General features: G+C 40.8%; 1 protein-coding gene across 2 annotated transcripts in view; it reads left to right on the top strand.

Moving 5' to 3' along the window:
* CLIC5 (chloride intracellular channel 5) overlaps positions 1-19,650 on the top strand; it is a 76,485-nt gene extending 56,835 nt beyond the window's left edge. For both annotated transcript variants that reach the window (XM_058834450.1, XM_058834451.1), the window contains exons 5-6: positions 8,076-8,257; positions 10,480-19,650. In XM_058834450.1, the coding sequence (XP_058690433.1) occupies positions 8,076-8,257; positions 10,480-10,647 (350 nt within the window). In that variant the 3' untranslated portion in view covers positions 10,648-19,650. The remainder of the gene's footprint in view (positions 1-8,075; positions 8,258-10,479) is intronic.
* Positions 19,651-21,106: the final 1,456 nt, after the last annotated feature.

The raw sequence follows: 21,106 nt of genomic DNA, 5'->3' as shown, positions 1-21,106 counted from the left end.
GATGGGAGAATTTCCTTTGGAGGTTCCTTTCTTTGCTACTTACAAGGGATACTTGAACAATTAGGTCAGACTAATTAGCTAACAATTATATGGCTGAAGTTAGGCAAGGGGAATCTCACCCATAAGCAAATGAACAGATTTTTGATGTGTCTGGGTTTCTGAGGGTGCCTGGGGTCAGCTCCATATTCCTCTGAGTTCTGGATGAAATGTTCCTGGGGCTTAGCACCTCCATTTCTCTCACTGCAAATACACAGAGCAACATATATGTGCCTACATGTATGGAAAATACATCCCTGTTTATGCCTGGCTCAGACCATGTCTGAAAGGTGATTTATGACCAAGTTGTGTGGCAGTTTCCATGTGTGCCCCTGTGTTTTTGTGACTCACCCCATTCCTGGTGTTTGCTCACCCCAACACTGACAAGGATTAAAAAAACCCCTTTTCAAGCCCCAGCTCTGACTTGTCTGGAGGATGAACCCCTGTCCCCTGAAACAACTCCAAACCAGGAAAAAGTGAAGCTGAGGAATAAGAGACACTAATTTAGTTCTCTCCTGTGTACACAAGCAGGTATTTGTTGATTCATTAAGTGGGCAGAGACAGACAGATCACAGCTTTTCCACATGGCTGTGTGGGCATTCAGCTTTATTGTGGGAACATGCACAAGTCTCTTTTCCAGTGAATATTGAATTATTTATCTGGAGTGGAACATCTTTAATAGGAGAGCTGAATCACTCCAGAAACTCCCTTTGGCCCAGACTTAGGCATCTAAATGCCTTGGATGCATGGGAGCACACAACCTTCATCCTCCTCTGCATTTCCAATGGCTCTTTCAGTGACCTCCCACTCATTTGCTGCTCAGAACTGGGGATTTTATGAGGCAGAAACATGCCTGGAAAGGATGCTGCAATGCTCAAATGGGCAATGTATTTGCCCTGAGGGGAGTAAACCCTAATATTTAAGTAACTTCTAAAAAAAATTGGAGGTATTATCCTAGATCACTTGGGTGAACTGTGAAATTATATTCAAAGGGTAGGATTCATCTCGCCTGACTTCACCTCCCTGAAAGTGAGGTGTCTAGTCTGAGCTAGTCCTTTAGGTTTCATCTGTAATTCAGGCAGCAAGAATGGTGGACTCATGTGTGCAGTGAGTCACGCTGGTCTGAATCAGGTGTCTCTGGCAGTTGGATGGAATTACCCTCTGGAGATGCTCAGTCCCTCTGAGCAGAGAGGAAACCTACAGAACCAGCTTAGACAAGGCACCCCACTTGTAAATGGCTGAGCAGAATAAATCAAGGCAGCACTCAGATCTCAAGAGTTTTATTGAAATCACAAGGGGAAGATAAACTGTTCAATATGAAGTGCAGAGTCACATGTATCGCAGTCACAGCTCCTCCATGGAGAAGAATTAATCTATACAGATTAAAGTTACAATACTCTGTTGAGCCAGCCTGGAAAAAAAAAAAAAAAAGGGCAGGATGGAGTAAAAAGAGAGTGAAAATATGAATCCTTGATTTTTAATCAGTCTGTCAGACTAGTAGAATGATATTATTTTCTTACCTTAAATTGCTGTTTCTTAGCTTGTTCCTCTCTCCTACCAGAAAACAGTATTGGGTCTCATATAATATCAAACTGTGAATCTGGAAGTGATCAGGAAAGGTGGTTTGTTTTCTTAAAGGAAAAATAAATCTCAGATGGTTTGATTGAGACTGTGAATATTTATGTACTGTTCCCCCTTTTCCCTCATTGCGTATTTCACCAAGTTCATTTGCGTGTGTTACAGGATAAATCTTACAGGAGGGCAGTGGAAGAAAGCAGTAAAAAGGGAAAGCATCAATCAGTGATGCAGGGTAGCAGCAGGAATTGTTCGTTTTTGTACGTGGATCACAGTTTGTTGTACTTGCCTGGGCTTGACAATTAGGAACCTCTCAGTTGTGCCAAGATCAGCCTCAGGTAGTTTCAGATGTTGGCTACGAAAGACAAGATGTTGCTGGGTTTCAATCACTTTGAAGCCTTGTTGTCACAGGGATAATCACTTTGAAAGAGGGCCACATATATTTGTCCTTGACTTGGAGAAAATGTTTTGTGACAAAAGGTTTATTTAATAAAAATGCCATGGGTGGTGTGAGTAACCTGATTTATTGGCAAATGTGGGTGGAATTTTGTGAATAATAACTTGCTTTGGAAAGTAAAAGTATTTTCTGTCAAACTGTTTGAAACAGAAGGTTATTCTCCTTTTAATTTGGAAATTATATGTTAATTTTGAAGATTACCAGCATTTAAAAAGTGATGCAAAATTGATTGGATGTCTAGGCAAGACTTAACCAGCCATCCCCAAACATGACTTTCTTGTTTTTGTGTTTGTTTAGAAATCTTGCATTATTTTGCTAAAAAAAAATTAACTATTTTTGCTCTCTTTTCACATAAATCAAATAGTTTTTATGTTCAATTTGCTTAAAAATCTGTTGGTTTTAGTACTCTTATTGTGCCCTCTATGCTTTGAATCTCTTTCCATAATAACTATCAAGTGAAATCCTTATCCTGCAAGAGGATCCCCACAAGCACATAAAAAAGGAGTCATCTCACCTCATTTTAGCTATTTTAAATTTAGGTAGCCAGTCTGCCTATGAGAGAGAGTGAGAGAGATAGATAAAGTGAGATTGAGGCTTCTCTGGTGGTAATTCAGCTTCTCCCAGGTTACTATTTTAAGATGGAATGATTTGTCTTCCAGTGGCTCGTTCAGGCCACAGAGATTGGTGTTTATGTGCTTTGTCTGCTTTGCTATTTCTCCTTATCCCAACATTAAACAAGGAAGGAAATATTTGGAGTTCAAGGAAGGGGAAAAAGAGTCCTCGCCTGACCTCTGCAAATGCTGTGGGTGTGGGCAGCCAGAATCAGTTTTACTTTTTCCAAACCGTTTTTCTTTTACTACTTTCTAGTTACTTTCCATTTTGCTTCAGCCTTATTTGATCCACAGAAAACAGAGATGAAAACGACTGATGACGCTGGAAGTTTTATGGCTGGTATTATTTCAGGGGTCAGATTAACTGACTAAAATTGTCTCTTTTGGCTTTAAAAGCTTCTGGAGAAATCCTAATCCCACTGAAGTCAACAGCAAAACTTCCATGAGCTTCAGGATGGCCAAAATTTCACCCTGAGTACCTATTAATGAATCTTTGTCATCTGGCCCTCTGCTTGACTTGCAGGATTGCTCCATGCATTACATTTTCCAACGTTTTGTTCAGATGTTGTATAAGTACTTCAAGGCACAAGGGCTTCTCTCCATCCCCTGGAAACAGTTGCACAGGCAATAGTTTAAGGAAGTTTTTTGCTTGAAGAGTTGAGGAACAGAGCCAGTCTGTTCTTGGTTGAACTGGAGTAAATACGGAATAGCTTGTTGACAATGAGGAGTTACTCCTCTTTTATGTCAGTGTAACCGAGAGCACAGTTTTGTGAATTATTAACTTCTGTTACATTATTTGTATTTCTGTGCATGTCAGAATTTGTTAATCTCATTGTTCAACATCAAGTAACCTTCTGCTGAAAACAGAACATCATTGTGAATTAGGTGTCATCAGCTAAATTGAACCTCACCCGGTGCATTTGACAGAGGGTAATACATTCATTAAGTGTTCTGTGGTTGCTTTGAGGTTGGAAAGTGCTATTTTTCTGGCTTCTAACTCAGAATTCTTAAGTGAAGTTGTTTAAAATCCTAGTTTTGAAGGCAGAAGAAAAATCAAAAAAAGCTCATGATGTTTTTTATTAATATTATTGTTTACTATTGGTGGGATGACAGGGCAGGATTCTGATTGCTAGAAGTTGTCTTTGGCTGCATCAGTAGCCCAGAATGAAGTAGAGAAGGCTGAGAGAGATGGCTTCACCATGGATTTTGTCTATACATGGTTAGAATTTCTTGGAATTCAAGGTTATATTAAATATATCTCAGTGAAGGCAATATGATGCTGGTGCCTTTGTGCTTGGTGATTCCACTGCCCAGAAAAATGGTTTCTAGGAGTTCAGACATTTCAGCTGATGACAGGACTCCTCTCTCAGAGCTGGTCACATTTGGGATCTCTAAGTTCCTACTGAAAGTCTGCAGGGTAGGGGAGCTGCTGGAGATAGAAATTTCAAAAGCAGCACAGAGCCACATACTCAGGCCTGACTCTGCTTGGTGTTGTAATATTGAATCCTCCACCCTGACATTACCAAGACACTGCAAGGGTGTGATTAGAAACTTCAGGAAAAGTTCTCCCCACGGCTCATTTAGGGGTCACCAAAACCAAGTGTAGAAGAGAAAACTTCACTGAACAGAGAGGAAGCTCTCAGGGTGTTTAGTTCAAACCTATTCTTTTAATTTTTCTCACTTCAAGGAAGATTAATCCCACCCATTAGCTGTTATCATCAAACCTGTTTAGTTATTCAATGATGTTTCCCAGAGGACAAGTTGCCAAGGGAATTAGGTGCTTAGGCACTTCTGAAATTCACTGTGGGTGGTACTCTCACAAATGGAGAATTAGTAACCTTGTAGATTTTCACTTCTTTTTAAATGTCTTCATCCAGTCTGGTGATGACTGGTGTTCACATGGCCCCTGCCTTGGTGGGTGTATCCTTTCCTCTGTGTTCTCAGTGGAGAAAATGTAGAGTCACCCAGATTTTCATGAAGTAGCCACAGTATAGGTATTTTGGAATTAAGTCCAAGTTTAAGGAATTAATCCAAGCTGAGTTTGGTCAGTAATATGAACCCAGACAGTTCTTTGCTCAGGAAGAGTCTCAGAACATTCAGAGCTGTAGGCTATTCTGGAAAGGTCATTTCCTGGACTCCATTCACAATTTTTTTGTCCTTCACATAATGCTTAAATATCTACTAGTAAGAGAGAAAATTAGATTTTTTCACACATCCTCTTACTTTGCGTGGGGATTTCCCTGAGTACCTTCTCAAGGAATATAAGATTTCAAATCATACAGATAAATCTGAGTGTGTTAGGGCACCTAGAAAGAAGGATTTGGAACATGGATATTTGCATATGGATTTCAAAAATGTCTTGGAAACCATTGTCAGGCCTTACAAATCTGACATTGTGCACCTAAAATCCATTTAATGTGGGAATTTGGGAATGTTAATTCTCTTAGTTTTTCAAATTTTTTTTACTATTTAATTGGAAGGAGAGCAATTCTCTCTTATTCCCTGTTTTTCTGTTTTCCAGGCTGTTCTGAGAAGTTTACTGGAATCTAAGATCTAGTTTACTAAGAAGAGTTTTGATTAAAAAAATGGGGTCATTGTTGTCACGAATAGTTGTTCAGTTCTTGCCTATCAGGATATAAGATGATCCTGACTGTGTGGTGATTTCATTGTGAGATGTCAGCATCCTGTGGGCTCCAGCAGAGCCTGTGAATTGGGTCACAGATGTATTGAACCCTGAACATACGCTTATTTCTGGCCTAAAGCTGCCGTATGCTAGTGCCAAGCATGAATTCAGATAGTTGTTTTTTTGCTGTCACAAACAGGCTTCACTCCAGGCATTGTTTTTGGGACAGCCATGACGCACTTTGATAGAGCAATGAGAGGAAAAAAAACCCCAAAACCTAATAAGTTCCAGAAAAGTTACATAAACACACCTCACCTGCTGCTGCTGTCTCTAGACACGCACCTGGCTGATCCCATGGACTAGCACAAAGCATCAAACATCCTCCTGACCCTGGACTATTGCTCAGATGACTTGGAGAACCAACAATCCTACTGGGTGAAGGGAATACTGAAAGTGGTCAGTGTTGAGCCAGTTCTCTAAAACCCAGATGAGCAAAATTGAATGAAATCACAGTAATTTGAGTCCATTGTCTCTGCACGAACACACTGAGCACAGTCTGAGGCTGACCAAGAGAAGCAGAACTGTCTATTCAACAGGTGTTACAGGTCAAACCAAAAAGAGATTGCTAAATCCTTTGAGTGCTGCCACACTCCACAGCTCCTACCCTCCCATGGAAGTTGTGAGGCAAAGGACAGCTGCAGGCGATTAAAGGCACCACTGCCAGCATCTGACAGCAGAATGTCAGTGTCAAAATTCAATTTGAATTGATTAAATGAGGGATGGCAACACTTTTGTTTTATGGATGGCAGCACTTCAGTCACTTTAGATGCTCTGCTTTCAGAAATAAAATTCCTTCCCTCCCCGCTATGTTTGTGGGGGTGTTTTCAGTTGGATTACAGTCATTTCTCCAGTCAATCAATTAAGCCAGGGTTTGCCACTGTGTCTCAAACTCAGCCACAAAAGAGCTGGTGTGGTTCCCTGGTGCTGGGCCAAGAGACTTCAGTGGGAGCAAGGCATCAAGCAGCTCAATCTGACTTCCACTGCTGGCACAGGTTTAATGGATGTTAGGGCAGCAGAGAAATCATGTTCTGTGGTGTTCAGCTCCTGCTCTCTCAGTGGCCCTGGACGTGCTGCCTTTCTCCCTGTGCCAAAAGCACAGGGGCAGCCGACAACAGAGCCTGTGGTGTTACGTGTGCCAGCAAGGCTCTCTGTGAAGGGTGATTGCTGCAGCCCTTTTGAGCACCTGTTGTGGTCCATAAATATATTTGGGACCACAGAATCATAGAATGGTTTGGGTTGGAAAAGACCTTAAAGACCATCTAGTTGCAAACCCCCTGCCATGGACACTTCCCACGATCCCAGGTTGCTCCAAGCCCTGGCCTTGAACACTGGCAGGGATGGAGCTGCAGCTTCTCTGGGCAACCTTTTCCAGTGCCTCACTATTTCACAGTAAAGAATTTGTTGCACATAATTAGCCAAATTTTGCTTGTTTCAGTTTGAACCCATTGGTCCTTGTACTTTATCTCCATAGGCCTTGTAGTGCTATACCACCTGAGTAACTCTCCCCGAAGTCCAGTGGCAGCAAGTTACTCAGAGATACAAGATTTTACAGTATTAGGCCATTAATACTGACTGCAGGCCACATCTGCTGCAGGTATAAATCACTGCAGGTAATTTTCACCAGCTGAAATTCTGGCCTTAAGCCCATGAGTCATGTTGTTATTTTTCACATTGTAAATTCTTGCTGTTTCTTATTTATGTTGCTTTAGCACTTTGGGGCACTTGTGGGGGACCAGAACTCCATCATGCTTTTCACCCTTCAAACAGAAACACGAAAGACCCTTCTTTGCCCCGAGTGTTTGCAGTTTAAGTAAGGCACAAACCTGCACAGTTATTCAGCTTTTTGTAAGTGCATTTTTGCCAGAAAGCTTTTCTGTTGTCCTGGCAGTAAAGCATCAGAACACAAATTTGTTGCCTGGGTTGAAGAGTTTGCACTCTGCAGTAGAGGTCTAGGTGGCATTTGAAGACTGGAATTTGTTGGAGCCAGCAGCAGTGTGGGACACGATCCTCAGTAACTGAGCTAAGAGGTCTGGAGTCCCCTCTGTTGTGAGACTATTTGAGATCTCTCAAAAAGAGCATTTGCACCCAAGCTGAATCTGAGTTAAATGGGAATTTTTAACACTGGCTAATATCTCATCTCATTTGTAGCATATCTTTCAGCTCTATGGAGCTCTGGTTAGCATCGTTGGAATTACTGCTATTGCCTTTAATTACTCTGCAAGGGTGTTGAAAGAAGCAAAACTAAGACTTGATAGGGCTGAAGCAATGCTAGAAAATTCTGTTTCATTGCAGTCCAATGTGGCTGGTTAGAAAAATGAAGGAGTGGTGTACAGGGTTCCAGTTCCTGTGTGATGGCTTTCAACAGACAAGAAGAATATCATAGGCAATATGTGGTTTTTTGGTGTATCGTCTTGACAAGCTGTTTTTCCCTTCTGTGATCTCTTCCACTGCTTTTCATTTTTGGTCAGGAGAAGACATGGTACGGCAAGGTCCCTGTATTCCTTTTACCACTGCAGGATGAGCTTTATCCTCAGGCAGATGTACTTTGCTGGGCTACTTTGCCATTGGATTGTGTTGGCTTTGGAGCACAAATTAACAAAGAAATTGGTTCTTGCCTTTTTTCCTAGACACTACTGTAGCCACAGACCATGAACATTTTAAAACAATTCTTATCCTGCTCTAATCACTTATTCTTTAACTTTTTTTGGCAAAGCACTTGAAAGGGGCTTGGTGAAGGCTCTGAAGAAGCTGGATGACTACCTGAGAACTCCCCTGCCAGAGGAGATTGATGCAGACAGCACTGAAGAGGAGAAAGTGTCTAAACGCAAGTTTCTGGATGGAGATGACCTGACACTTGCTGACTGCAACCTTCTGCCCAAACTTCACGTTGTCAAGGTAAAAGATGACATGAGATGGTCAAAGAAGCCTTGCTCTGACAGCTGAGCTCCAAAGCCAACATGCATTTCAGCAGAGAGTTCTTAAGGCCTAGAAGAGCAGTTTGAAATTCACTTCTGCTCGTCAATGTTTCCTACAGGTTAAATAAAGGAACTTTATACCTAGTTCATGGGAAAACTATCCCATCACTTCTTAGTGGTGAAGACAGTACTAAATTCTAGGTGCCTTGTCTCCTTATTTTTACCCTGCTGCAAGTAGCAGCAGTTTTTTGTATTAATTAGTTCCTAATGCCCTTAAGAAACATGTCAAAACGTTAGTCAGTTCCCACCCATTTGTAACTTAAGAGCAGCAATCCATCTCTTTGGGGAATATTTATTCCATCTGGTATTTCACACAGAGAATTTAACAAATCACAATCATTGCAGAGGTCCAGGATTTAAGATGTACTACAGTTGCTGGTATAGTGCAAATCATGTACATCATCTTGACTTCTAAATGTTGCATTTATTTAATTTATCAGATGACATGTTTCTTTAGAGTAACGCAAGTACCTGGCAGACCTTGGCAAGCGAGTGAGCTAGGAATTAAAGCCAAGTCTTGCATCTAATTTGGCTCTGTGAGCCAAAACATAAACTGAGCCTGGGAGCTGACTGCACACATGCAAAATGAAAAAAAAAAAAAATTGAAAAAGCACATAAGTCACCAGGTAAGAAATGTGATAATATCCTCACAGGTCTATTGCTTATTCTGGCTTGTCTTCATTGGCAACATTGGAGTCAGACAATGCAAAATAAATGTGTGGCCCCTCACTGGTTCTTGTCTTCTAGGGATGAAATGAAAGATGTAAAAAAGAGAACTAAATTTTTTCTCAGACAAGCATAGCCATAGCATATTGCCTGAAAAGCATTTAACAGATAGAAGAAAAGGATAAATTATATTTTCATTTTATGGAAGATGTGTGCTGGAAATTTTGAAAATGTTGACTTAAGTTGCTGAGCAGGTTTTATCTTCCCCATATGCGTGTGAAGCACAGTGGAAGGCAAGAATGCTTAATTAAATGCAGTTTAGGACAGGATTTGGACTTGCATATACCAAGTGGATCCTGGTAATAAAAACAAATCACAGTCGTTTCTGGGAACATGACTGTCCTAAGAAATCTGAGATGGAAAACAGCTCTACCATGTGCTTTAAAAATAAAGGGGAACTCTGTGGCACATATGTATGTAATTTATGCCCAGAAACAATTTTATACTGTCAGAACAATTAGAGATTAGAAGCACTCATTAAATTAGCTAATCCATCCCTTCCTATCAGATAGTTCTCTCTGTCACCACAGGCTTATTCTATATGGTATATTCCTACAGGGAAACTGAAATATCCCAATACAGCAAGGTACTTAACTAACTAACTAACTAGCTTAAAGTACAGATTAATCCCATTGACTTCAATGGGACAGTACAGGTGCTTACAATTAAGTATGCACTTAACTATTTTCCTGAATAAGGGCCTGAGTGTTTTCAGAAATCAAAAATTTGCCTTGATAGACAATTTCCTAGTCTAACAAGTCTTGAAATAACTATTTTCTCTCTCAGTTTTCCCCAATGCTTCTGTTTCTAATATATGCTAAATCATCTTGGTTTCCTAATCATGGTACCCATACCACCCTGAATTTTTCCTTTTCATGAGCACAGATAGAGCCTTACAACTTCTGTAGGTGGTTACATCCTCTGACACCATTTGCCAGGCAAAATATATTACATATATAAAAAATATCATACCATATATATATAATAAAGTTAAATTTAATAATTAATATGAAAATATGTTATAATCGTTACTAACGCCTTTCTCTTAAATCTGTCTCACTTTTTATGATTCAGCCCCTTCTTATGTGGTGTCTCAGCTTTAAGGGATGTACTTAAGACTTGTAAAAAAAACAAACCCCAAAACCCCAATATAGTAAAATCAATGAACTTCAAGTACCATAAAAGTTGAAATTTGGTGACAGCTCATAGCTTTAAAGTGTCCTTAGGCCAAGCAGCAGCCTTGCAAGTTAGGGGACAACCAGGAGTCACTTCTCAGGCTTTTCTGTAATAAATCCCTGATTCTCCAAACATTCCTCTCATTTGCTATTAATTATATGTCAGAAGAGAGCAAGAAGCTCCATAAGGAGATACATCCCCGGTGGGATGCTTTTTTCACGTGTTTTATCTTTGCTTTAGATTGTTGCAAAGAAATACCGCAACTTTGAGTTCCCAGCGGAGATGACGGGGCTGTGGCGGTACCTGAAGAACGCGTACACGAGGGATGAGTTCACCAACACCTGTGCAGCAGACAAAGAAATCGAGCAAGCCTACGCAGATGTGGCCAAGAGGCTCAGCAAGTCGTAACTGCCCCCAGCCATGTCTCAGTATCCCCTTTCACAGACTCTGCTCCTTGTTGCCTTAAGATGTACTTTATCCTTCTGCTGTCTGGTTGGCATCTTTATGACTTCACCTGCTCCAAGTGTATTGGGCAGGGACAAATCTGCCTCTCCCTGGAGAAAAGAGAAGGCAGCTGTAGTGGGGGGGTGGGGGGTGGATACCCTTTGAGGTCTAACCCAAGATCTGGCTCAACTAGTATTATTTGCAATCAGTATTGGAAATGAGTCCACTTGACTAGTTTCTTGTTCTATGTTGGGGGTACATTATGACCTGTATTCTTTAGAGTTTTAAAAATAGCTGAAATTTCAGGTGAGAGAGTTAGGAATACATAGGTTCCTCTCTAGGTTATTTCAAGGATGCTTTTTCCCTCTGTTCTATTAAGATCCTTGAGGCATGAACAAAATAGAAGAGAGAGACAGAGAGAGGGGAAAAATAGGAGTTTGACCCTAAAGCAGAAGTGCTCTTAGCAGTTATATTTAAATAAACTCTCTGAAAGCATCTTCTGTCTTAGCAGGCCCGGGAGTTTATAGGGTATTTATTTTTAACTTGGCGCAAGAGGGGGAAGCCTGAGTGAATATGTCAGACTTGCAGATGCTACTCTGCATAAAATTTGCATGGTGTTGTTGGATCCGAATGTTTTAAGCAAAAGAGAGTGAAAGAGCAATTGAGCAGACAGCCCCTGGAAGAGCAGGGCCTGTGCCAAAATGCCCAGTGGATCTGCTGGTTGGTAGAGACAGACAGACAGCAGTAACAGGGGCAGCAGATTGACTCCAGCACCCACAGAGGGAATTGGCACAGCAAACCAAACCACGTAGGATATTGTCGTCTTGACTGTAAGGTTGCCAGTTCCTTTATAATTGCTATCTTGGGAAACTTGGATCAGCAGTGGGAAGCTGTCGCTGCACATGGATTCCAGGCAGGGGAAGCGCTTTCGTCGCCTTGGGCTCCAGATGGGTCACTTTCAAGTGCTCATCATCTCACCCCAGGAGGAGTTTGCTGTGAGAGCCTCAAAGAGGGCAGGCTGGCACAGTGAGAGGCACATTTCCAGACAGGAATTCAGCAAGTGTTTTCTAGCAGAAATCCATGCATGATGCCTCAATCCTGCTCATCCAGGCTTTACCCATCCAGGTTCCACAATTCTGAATTAGGCTTTTTTTTCTAAACGTGATTAGTTTGCTCTGTCTGCAGGGCCTGCTTGGCACATCTGCTTTACACTGGTGATTATTTGCACGTTTCTTCAGCAGATTCAGAATGGCAGCTCTTTCACTTGAAACTCATGTGCCCTAGTATGCACAGGAGAGCACATGGTTTGCAGGTTTCAGTTTGTGGGGGGATTTATTGCTGTTTCAAAAGATAAAATAAAGCTGAGCCGTAACCTGATGTGGCTCCCCTTCTGATCAGAGCTGCTAAAGCTGCACTCATTTGAGGGGAACCCCAAGCTGGTAAGCTGTGACCAAGAGGAACCTCACAGAAGACTTGTTTGCAGCCAGAGAGCTGAAAAAGTGGAACAACATCGAAAGCCAGGCTCTGCCATGTGATGCTGATGACAATCTGAGACCATCCTTTCGCTTTGGTGGGTTAATTCCACTTCTCACACTAATCCAGCTGGGAGCAGAATGTTGTTCATTGACTGAAGGGAGTTTGTGGTTGACTATTGTTTCACATGCAATGGTCAATTTGTTCTGAACTTTCAAAACCTCAGAAGAAAATCCATGAACTCCCAAGTCTTCTCCTAGAATGAGCTATTTTAGCAGTGGCTAGACTGGAGGGCAAAGGTTTGCACTCTTTAAAATATTGCTGATAAATCAGCTGGCTCAGAGAACACTAATAGCAGCCAGAAAAATCTGATGAGATTAGAAGTATCTGCACAAGCATATGTGGCTTGTTAAAAACATTTCTTCATGAGATTGGAATTATTGTGATATAATTTTCTTTCTTTTTTTTTTTTTTTTTAAGAAATCTGCCATTTATTTATTTATTTATTTATCCTAATTGACTCAATCCTTTCTTTCTGTCTTTCTGGTATTTGTTTACACTCAACACTTGGGTCAGGATAGGTCGGTCAGTTTAGAAAAGAGTTATTAGCAAAGCTCTCCAAGTTTGTTCCTAGAGAAAATTCTTCTATCTGATCAACGGTCCTGGGGATTTTTTATTCTCAGTATGATCCTGTCAATCAACAGAAACTACATTTTTCTCAGTTGCCTTTTCCCAGGCTCGCACTTCAGTCAGTTGCTTTCCTTAGTCACAGTTGCTGCATTTGAATAAAAGACACAGAAGCAGATGCAGATTCTTGCTCTCTGCTTATTATATTTATGTCCTAAAAGAAGACTGTCCAAACATGCAGCAGATCTCAGGTGAACCAGGGTCTGCCCTGATTTCCATCTCAAAATCATCACCATTTTGCTGAATTTCGTAGTTCTGAAATTCTCTTATATATTGGTCTCTATTTTTCATAGAAGAGGGACGAATCACAGTCAGCTGATTTCTGTGACCTAAAAATGCATCTGTTTTAAAGATATTATGTTTAAAAATTATTTAGCTTATATCAAAAATAAAATGATCTATAAATGCAATGAGCTTTTTCTAAGATGATTTTCATGTTCTTAAAAACTTCTTAAGATTTCATAATAAAATCTAAAAGTCCCCAGGCTAATTTCCTTTCAATTAATTGCAACAATATTTCCTTAAATATCTTCATTTTTCATACAGTACTCTAAAATATCTAGATAAAATATAATGATGGATATGAGAAATTAGAGGAAAATGGATCAGCTTTCAGCTATAGTGCTGATTCTGTCTAAATTCAAGTCTCGCTCTGCATCCTAACTTTGCATTTTACTCATAATTCCATTATGGGCTGATCCAAGATCATGGACAGGTTCAGGCATTCCCTGACCTTTGTTTGGGTTTGAGATCCAAGCTCATGTTTTCAGATCTGTAACTTTCACTCACCTTTGTGCTTCTTGGCTTTATCCCTTGCCAGAAGCAGGAAATACTGGAAATCCTACATAGAGAAGTGTTTTGCTAAGATTTTGAGCTCAGTTCTCAAGGCTCAGGATCCATCACCAACGAGATTCTAAAGGGCTCCAGACTCTTTTAGGCAGAATATTTTTGGTGACCTTCCATTGTATTTAGAATTATAAGTAGTAAATATTAATCATACAGGATTGTATATCTACATTGGCAAGGCAGCATTTATGAAAAGAATCTAAGTGACAAGACAGACATTGTAGATTTACAATAACTTTGTTCATAAATTTTTTTGCAAGATGTAAAGAAAGACATAGTGCAGAGAGGGAAGAAGCCAACAATGTGGATTTAATCATCTACATTTCAGAAATGCAGACCAAATGTCTGTGAAGATGTCCATTTCATCCAAACATTTCTTAGATATATATTTCAAAGCTCCCTGCTCAGTCAATCCAACACTTCATTCATATTGGAACGAATATTGATTTTTCTTCTATTAGCAGTGGTATGGGAGTTTTTGAGGATCCCATAGGTTAGTTACCCTTATCCTCTGCTAGAACTGTTTGAATTGCCAAGAGGTCATTTTACAGCACAGGTAGGACTAAAGAGTATCTGTTTAAAGTCTATTCAAACCAGGCCTTCTGAGAAACATTTTTTCCTATAGAAATCACATAATGATACTGCTTTATCAGATCTAGTGTGGAATATAGAACTACAGGTTACTCCTCTGGTTGCTGCAGGTGAAAAGGCACTGCTAGGGAGAATGACAGTCTATAGCACAAAGAAAATGGATAACTTTGTTTCCTACAAGAAAGTTCAGCTGAATTGCACATAGCATTAATTTTAAATATATATTTATTTTATGTTAACCCCTAAACACCTTTCTCCCTCTCTTGTCAGCGCCAAGTTAGCCATGACCTCAGTGATAAGTAGCAGGATCCTTGTGGATGGGCACATTGGACACTGTTTTAGTGTAGCACTTCCATCTGATGGGATGAAGGCCCTTGTCTGCATTATCTGAGTTTGGCTAATAAGCTGAGTTGAAAGTACTGCAAAAATTTAGCCAGTGGAAGCCACACTTCTGTAAAACCAGAAGCACATGGAAGCATTATTTTTTTAAAAAAATGAATTGGTGTTTTAAAGAAAAAAATACCCCCTAAGTCTTGTGTCCTCCTTCATATGTATTCTTTTAAGCATCAGGAAATTTGCCTTTGTTTATTAATTTTCTAAATGCATTCATTATTCTTGAATTTTTGATATTAGGAAATATTTTTCCAGTAAGATTTTGCCTCTCTGCTGAATCTTTCATATCTTCATTAATTTTGATGTCTGCAATGACTTAGTAATTCCAGAGGAGGCAGGAAAGCTGTGAGGTTTATACTTGTTGAGAAGTTGAAGGAGGTAATGATTTTATTTTTATTTTTTTTTGAGAAAACAGCATTAAAATAATTTTTAAAATTGTGTCTTTTCATCTGGGATACTTTAACCAAGAGTGATAGGCTGTTTAGTCTGGACTGTGAATTTCAGCATAGACGTCAGCAAGGCAGCATGTTGAAAGTAGCTTTTCCTAGGGGTTTCTCTCAGGTAGTAGACATGTACCCTCTGAGTCACAAATTTCCCATTTCCTGCTTTCAGGAGGGCTGTGCTGGTTTGGACACTGAACTACAACAGCCCACTCAGTGCTCAGCAGTGAAAAGAGGAGTCCTGTTCCCTTTTCTTCCAGCTCATGTGTAGGGAATGTAGAGAGCATTAAGCTGCTTTATTTCCTTGTCCCACATTCCAAACAACACTCAGCCCCAGAAAGGCCCAGAAACCCCATCCAATGCTCTTTTCCAAAGCTTGATATGTCCATTTTTTCAACACGTGACATAAAAGCCTGAAGAACCCTGTGTGAGCCCTCAGGAGCTCCCCACACAGGACTCAGCAGCCTCTCAGAGACCGCAGCAATCATCTTATTCCCCTCTTGCCCCAAATCATTGCCTGTCACCATGCACTGGAGAGATGCTAATCCTGAAAACACTCCCAAGGATGTGTTTGGATGTGGTGTAGTTGAGCTGTGCTCATCAGCTAAGCAGCTCTGAATGGTGGCATTGTCACAGCTCAGCGGGTCGAGCCTCTGCTGCCAAGGGGACCCACCACACGCTGGAGGAGCCGAAACTGCTGCACCAGTGATGGTGCAAGCATGATGAAAGGTTTGAGGGCCACCTTTCCTTCTGCCTGGCTCCCTGGCTGAGGTGTTAGAGCTCAGCTGGAGCCATGATCCAGCGCTAATGAGCATTTCTAGCTTGCACATGTGAATAGGGACTACTGATGTGTTTAATGTTAAACATGTGCTTGCTTGCCTGCCTGCCTGGAGAGGAGCCTAAAAGCCATGACAGAAAAGCCTATATTAATGAAGGGAATTATTATTCTCTTCCCTTTGAAATCTGGTGGCAGAATTCCCAGTGGGGGAATTCCCAATAGGAATTCCCAGTAAAGCCAAAGGTGGCACAAGTACGAAGATGTTTCCAGTGCAGGGAGAACAGAGAGCGCTCAGGGAGAAAAGGAGGCAGCGGTGCTATAAAGGTTCTTAGTGCAGAAGAAGGACACCAGGTGGTAACTGCAGGGACATGAGCAGCGCTGCCAGGCTCTGTTCTGGTCCCATGGGGGGTTCAGAGTGGAGCAGGGACCAGGCAGTGCAATGCCAAGGCATGTTCCACTCTATCTCCAGCCACACTCCCTATGGTGGTATCCCACAGCACAACGATGCCTCCATTGTGTCTGCCTCACTCTTATTATGAAGTGGCTTGTCTAAAGAAAACTAAGAAGGGTGGGGGAATTTATATTTTTTTTTTTTATGTATACATGGAGTAAAAACAATCTAAATATGCTTTAATGGTTCTCAACATGATACTGTCAATTCTCACCACAGGGTGGAATTTGTTGGTGGAAATTAAATTAAATTAAATTAAAACAGAAAAGCTTGGCTATTGCTAATGGGTACTACTGGGAGCCCTAAAAGCAGTTTGCAGTGTAGAACCATAACAGGAGTGAACATCCTTTAATTCCCAGAATTGCTTGGGTTTCCAGGGTCATTTTAGCCTATTCTGCTGCACTGCTGAGAAGTTGCTCTTTCCCTGTCTCTCTAGATCTATAAACTCTGAAGAATTTGGGAAATGGCTACAGGCACCAAATTAGTCTTTTTCTTTTTCACTCCTTTTTTTTCCCCCTCCTTCATTAAATTAACTACTTTCATTTGGAAATAAGCAATAAGTAAGTAGAATTTGCAAACAGCAGATTTCTCTACTCTTTCATTAAGAAAGTTTTTAAGTGCTTTCAGGAAATGAGAGGTTATCCCCAGCTTTGTGAGTAAACCATGGTGGAAAATACAAGTGGGATTCTGATTAAATTATTGAAGCAGAAAGATTGCAGTTTGTTTTAAGGAGCATGCTTCAGAGTAAATGAACAGAATATTCCAGATACTGCAACAGGGTCTTCAGCTCTAGTTTCTGGTTTGGGTTTTTGGGGTCTGTGTTTGTTTTTTGGTTTTTGGGGGTTTTTTTTTGTTTTTTTTTTAAAATTACCTATTCTACAGTATAAAAACTATATATATATATACATATACATTCAGAGTATTTATCTACATTATTTAATTCAATAATGCTGTGAAGTTTGTTGGGCTAGAAAGAGGCATAAAGAGGAAAACTTACACTTTTGAAAGGGCACTATTATTTCTGTGTCTTTGATTTGGTTCCCACTGGAATAAACAAGAACCACACCATTAGTTGTGTGGAAGCAGGATCTCAACTTCACAGACCCGAAAGTTTGGCAGTCCCTTGGAGGGCAAGGTAATTTGCTGTGCAGCAATCCGAGCCTTGCAGTGGGCACAGCGCCTTTTGAAGGCGTTCAGAGCCGTCCTTGGGCGAGGGCGTGATGCTTGCAAAGGACCCCAGTGAATCCCCCGCTGTTTTAAAACGAGATTAAGCCATCATGAGATGTGGACTGGCTAACCCCAAACCAGACACATTCGCCTGCAGCGCAGCCGCTAAATTGGTCTGACATCAGGAACCGCAGCGAAGGAGCTTGGCCTCAGAAGTGAGTCAAAGCAGCATCTTTGTCACCAGTCATTTTCTATTTATAATGACACAGATCTATTTTATAATCACGGGGAGGCACAACAGGAGTGTGCTTTGTTCTGCCTAAATCGCATTTCTCGTGCGGGTGCGTTTAAACACAGCCCTTGGCCCCTTGCCCCACACCACACACACCCAGGGCGGGCAGCTCTGGCACAACAATGCACACCCTGTCGTGCTTGAATGAGCAAAGCCTCCAGTGCTGGAGCAATAAACTCCCGCTAAATGGCTTAAAAATGTTCCCTTAAGTGCACCGAGCTGCCCTGCTGCTGCCTCGCTTCTCATTTCCAATGCTGTTCTGTTTCTAAGCCTTGTGTTTCAAAGAAACCAGGAGTGTGTTTTGTTGTTTAGTGGTGGAAATTGCTGGACATTAATAACTGTAAGAATTTGGGGTGAAAAACCCCACTCCCCAGCCCAGCCCTCTTTCCTGGTGCAAACCTGACAGCTTTTACTCCTGACTGTGTTTTCACAGGCTATGAACAAATTCCCAATAGCTGCTTGGTTTGGTTCCTGGAGAATGGGGTCCTCATCTGTGCAAACTCTCAGAGCTATGATGGTAACCCCTCTTTGCTTCCTTTTGTCCTATTTTTTTTTTTTTTTATGAAGGGTCCTGCTGTGTATTTCCTAGAAAATTGTGGCTTTGTGATCAATAGATTAATTTTTGTAACCTGTTTTCAGTTCTAAAGCCTGAAGATCAAAACCAAGTTGTACAGTAAGATTTGCGGGTGAGCAGAAGTGCTTTTTCCCCCTCCCAAACCTACTCGTTTTCAAATCCTGACTCATTTTGGACAATTCTGGTTACTTTGAGGAGGTCTGAGGTTGAAAGAGAGGAAGGGGAACTGCACAGAGAGAGGATAGCAGAAGCCAGTAGGGAAGCCTTAAGGGATATGTGGACAAGTTTCCTATCAGTGGGTGAGCAGAGAGCTGCACGGCCCCAATGGACCCACAGTTACTTAAAACCTGCACTGATATTCAAAGGCAAAATCTGGGCAGTGGACCATAACATGATGATCAGACATGGTTTGTCCTCAGGGCAAAAAAACAATCAAAAAAAGAGCTCATTTGTAAGGACACTCAAATTTTTAGCTATTGGTTAAGATCTGAGTTCATATGACTGGATTTTCTCCTCCAAAATGTCATTAATCCCAGAAATGGCTAATGGCTTCAGGGCTCCCACCTGAAGTACTGGGCTAAAAGCAAGATCAAAAACTCATATGGAGAATTACCTCATATCAGGAATTACCTTTAAACTTAGACCTGATAAGTTTCAAAGAAAAGCAATTTATTTGTAAACAATTATTTTATAGTTTCTGACAGTGAAAAGTGACTGTGTATCCAGAGGGCACCATCAGATAAGAAAGCAAGCCTGGATCCCTTTGTGTACTTGTGTTTTTCAGCCAAGGAAGATTCTTCTTAATGTGCAATTTTAGATTAGATTGCAACCTTTTGGAGTAGGAACTATGTATTTGTTCTCTGCATGTGCAGCCCTTTACATAACAGGACCCTGATTAGAGCCTTTGTGGGCTGTTCTACCCTCATAATCTGTAATAATAGGAAAAATATAATTAATATGTCATTGCAGTTTACCTTTCATATTATGATTGTGAGACTACTCTGTCAACTGTGAATAAAATAATGTCCTTTTTGTATAATAGGTAGTATATTTTATTATTGAAGAAAGAGTTAAATTTAATTTTTAAACAGAAAAAGTATCTGCTCATTGTTTTATTTTAAGCTTTTGAATAGATAAGCAAATATATCTCTTGTATCCTTCAAATGAGTATGTGTTAAATGAAGAAACCCACCTTCCTGAATTGGAGCTGTTTATAATTATATTCCAAGAGTGATTAACACCTTTTAATTTGAATAAAAGTGGTTTATTTTCTTATTGGGTTATTGCTGGACCTTTGTTTAATTATGTTGGGCTTTTTTGTTTGAAACAGGCAACTTTTCTTTGCCTGCAAAAAAAAACCCAAGTGTGCTCAGAGCTTGAATACAGCTATACTCATCCTTTGCTCTAAGATAGGGTTATGAGAACTTGTGGGGTTATAATACACATCTATAAAATAATGGAGGGGGTGAAATGGGGTGTAACCATTCACTATTTCTCATATCAGGGGTTGTGCATTCCTTATGAAATAATCAAGCAGAGGTTTAAAGAAATCAGAAAGAAAATCCTTTCTACACAATGTGTAATTAAACTTTGGAGCCCTTTACTGCATGATGCTGTGCAGATCAAAATGAGTATGGGGCTCAACTTCCTGAAGAGCAGATCCATAAGTGCTGTGAAACACGAAACTTTGGAAGCAATGTCCAAGTCAAGAAGTCCAGAAGTAGCAGGGCTGAGAGAAAGTCCATGAGGAAGTAGGTTTCCATTTGCCTCATTTCTTGTATTGTTTCTGCTGTGAGAGATTAGACACAGCCACAGGAGGGCTGAGTACCTTGGCTCCAGGATGTCCTTTCTGGGATTACAATACACAAATGTGAAGTATTTTAAATCGAATTCCAGCTCAGAACTTTGAATTTATCTTCCCTGAAGCAAACCAGTTCCAGAGGTGCTGTAGATACAGAAGCTCAGAATCCCTCTCATAGCAAATGACAGGAAATCACATTCCATATGAAACAAGAATTCATCATCCAACAGCTGCAGCTGGAGGGGAACAAGCAGGATTTCTCTTAATTTGCACATCAACTTCTCTTCTGGTCCCAAAGATTATACCCAATTGGTCACATCTCTCTAGTCCTGCATTGCTCTGGTACCATATCTCTTTTGATGTTGTGTGTGATATAAAAATGGGCATTTGCTTCAAATTCTCCAGACCCATGGTGGTAAGTGCCAGTCTAATGTTTCTGCTCAAACTAGTGCTGAAATACCATTTCACTTGTCCAACACTGTACTAATCCAGGGCCTTGGTTGATTGCTTTTGGATGAAGTCCTGAATGTGTAAACACCCAGATGCACCTTCATAGCAGATGTGATCTTTCCCTTTCTCTCCTGTCATGGAAGCATGAAAGAAAACCAGGGAATCTGAAAAATTCACCATCAGACGTATCAAAGAATTAATAAATACCTTTTTTTTGCTTAATTTTTAGCCAGTCCTGAATGGAAGTTCAGCTTTCTTGTTCAGTGACTTTGCTGCTGAGGGCTGCTATGCACTGCTGGGGCTGATGGGGAACACTGCTGTGCATTTTCTCATAGAAACACACACCTTGCACAGCTCCATCCTGTCACTGTCATGCCAGAACCACAGGTATGAGACAGCTCCATCCTGATGATCGTCTCTGACAGGGGTCAGTATCCAATAATTCACAGGGGGCTGCCAGGAACCCTGACCCTTGAGGTT

The sequence above is a fragment of the Poecile atricapillus genome, chromosome 3 (genome assembly GCF_030490865.1).
Source record: "Poecile atricapillus isolate bPoeAtr1 chromosome 3, bPoeAtr1.hap1, whole genome shotgun sequence".
Taxonomy (NCBI): Eukaryota; Metazoa; Chordata; class Aves; order Passeriformes; family Paridae; genus Poecile; species Poecile atricapillus.
The sequence above is the reverse complement of the archived record's forward strand: the minus strand, read 5'-3'. Positions and strand labels throughout refer to the sequence as shown.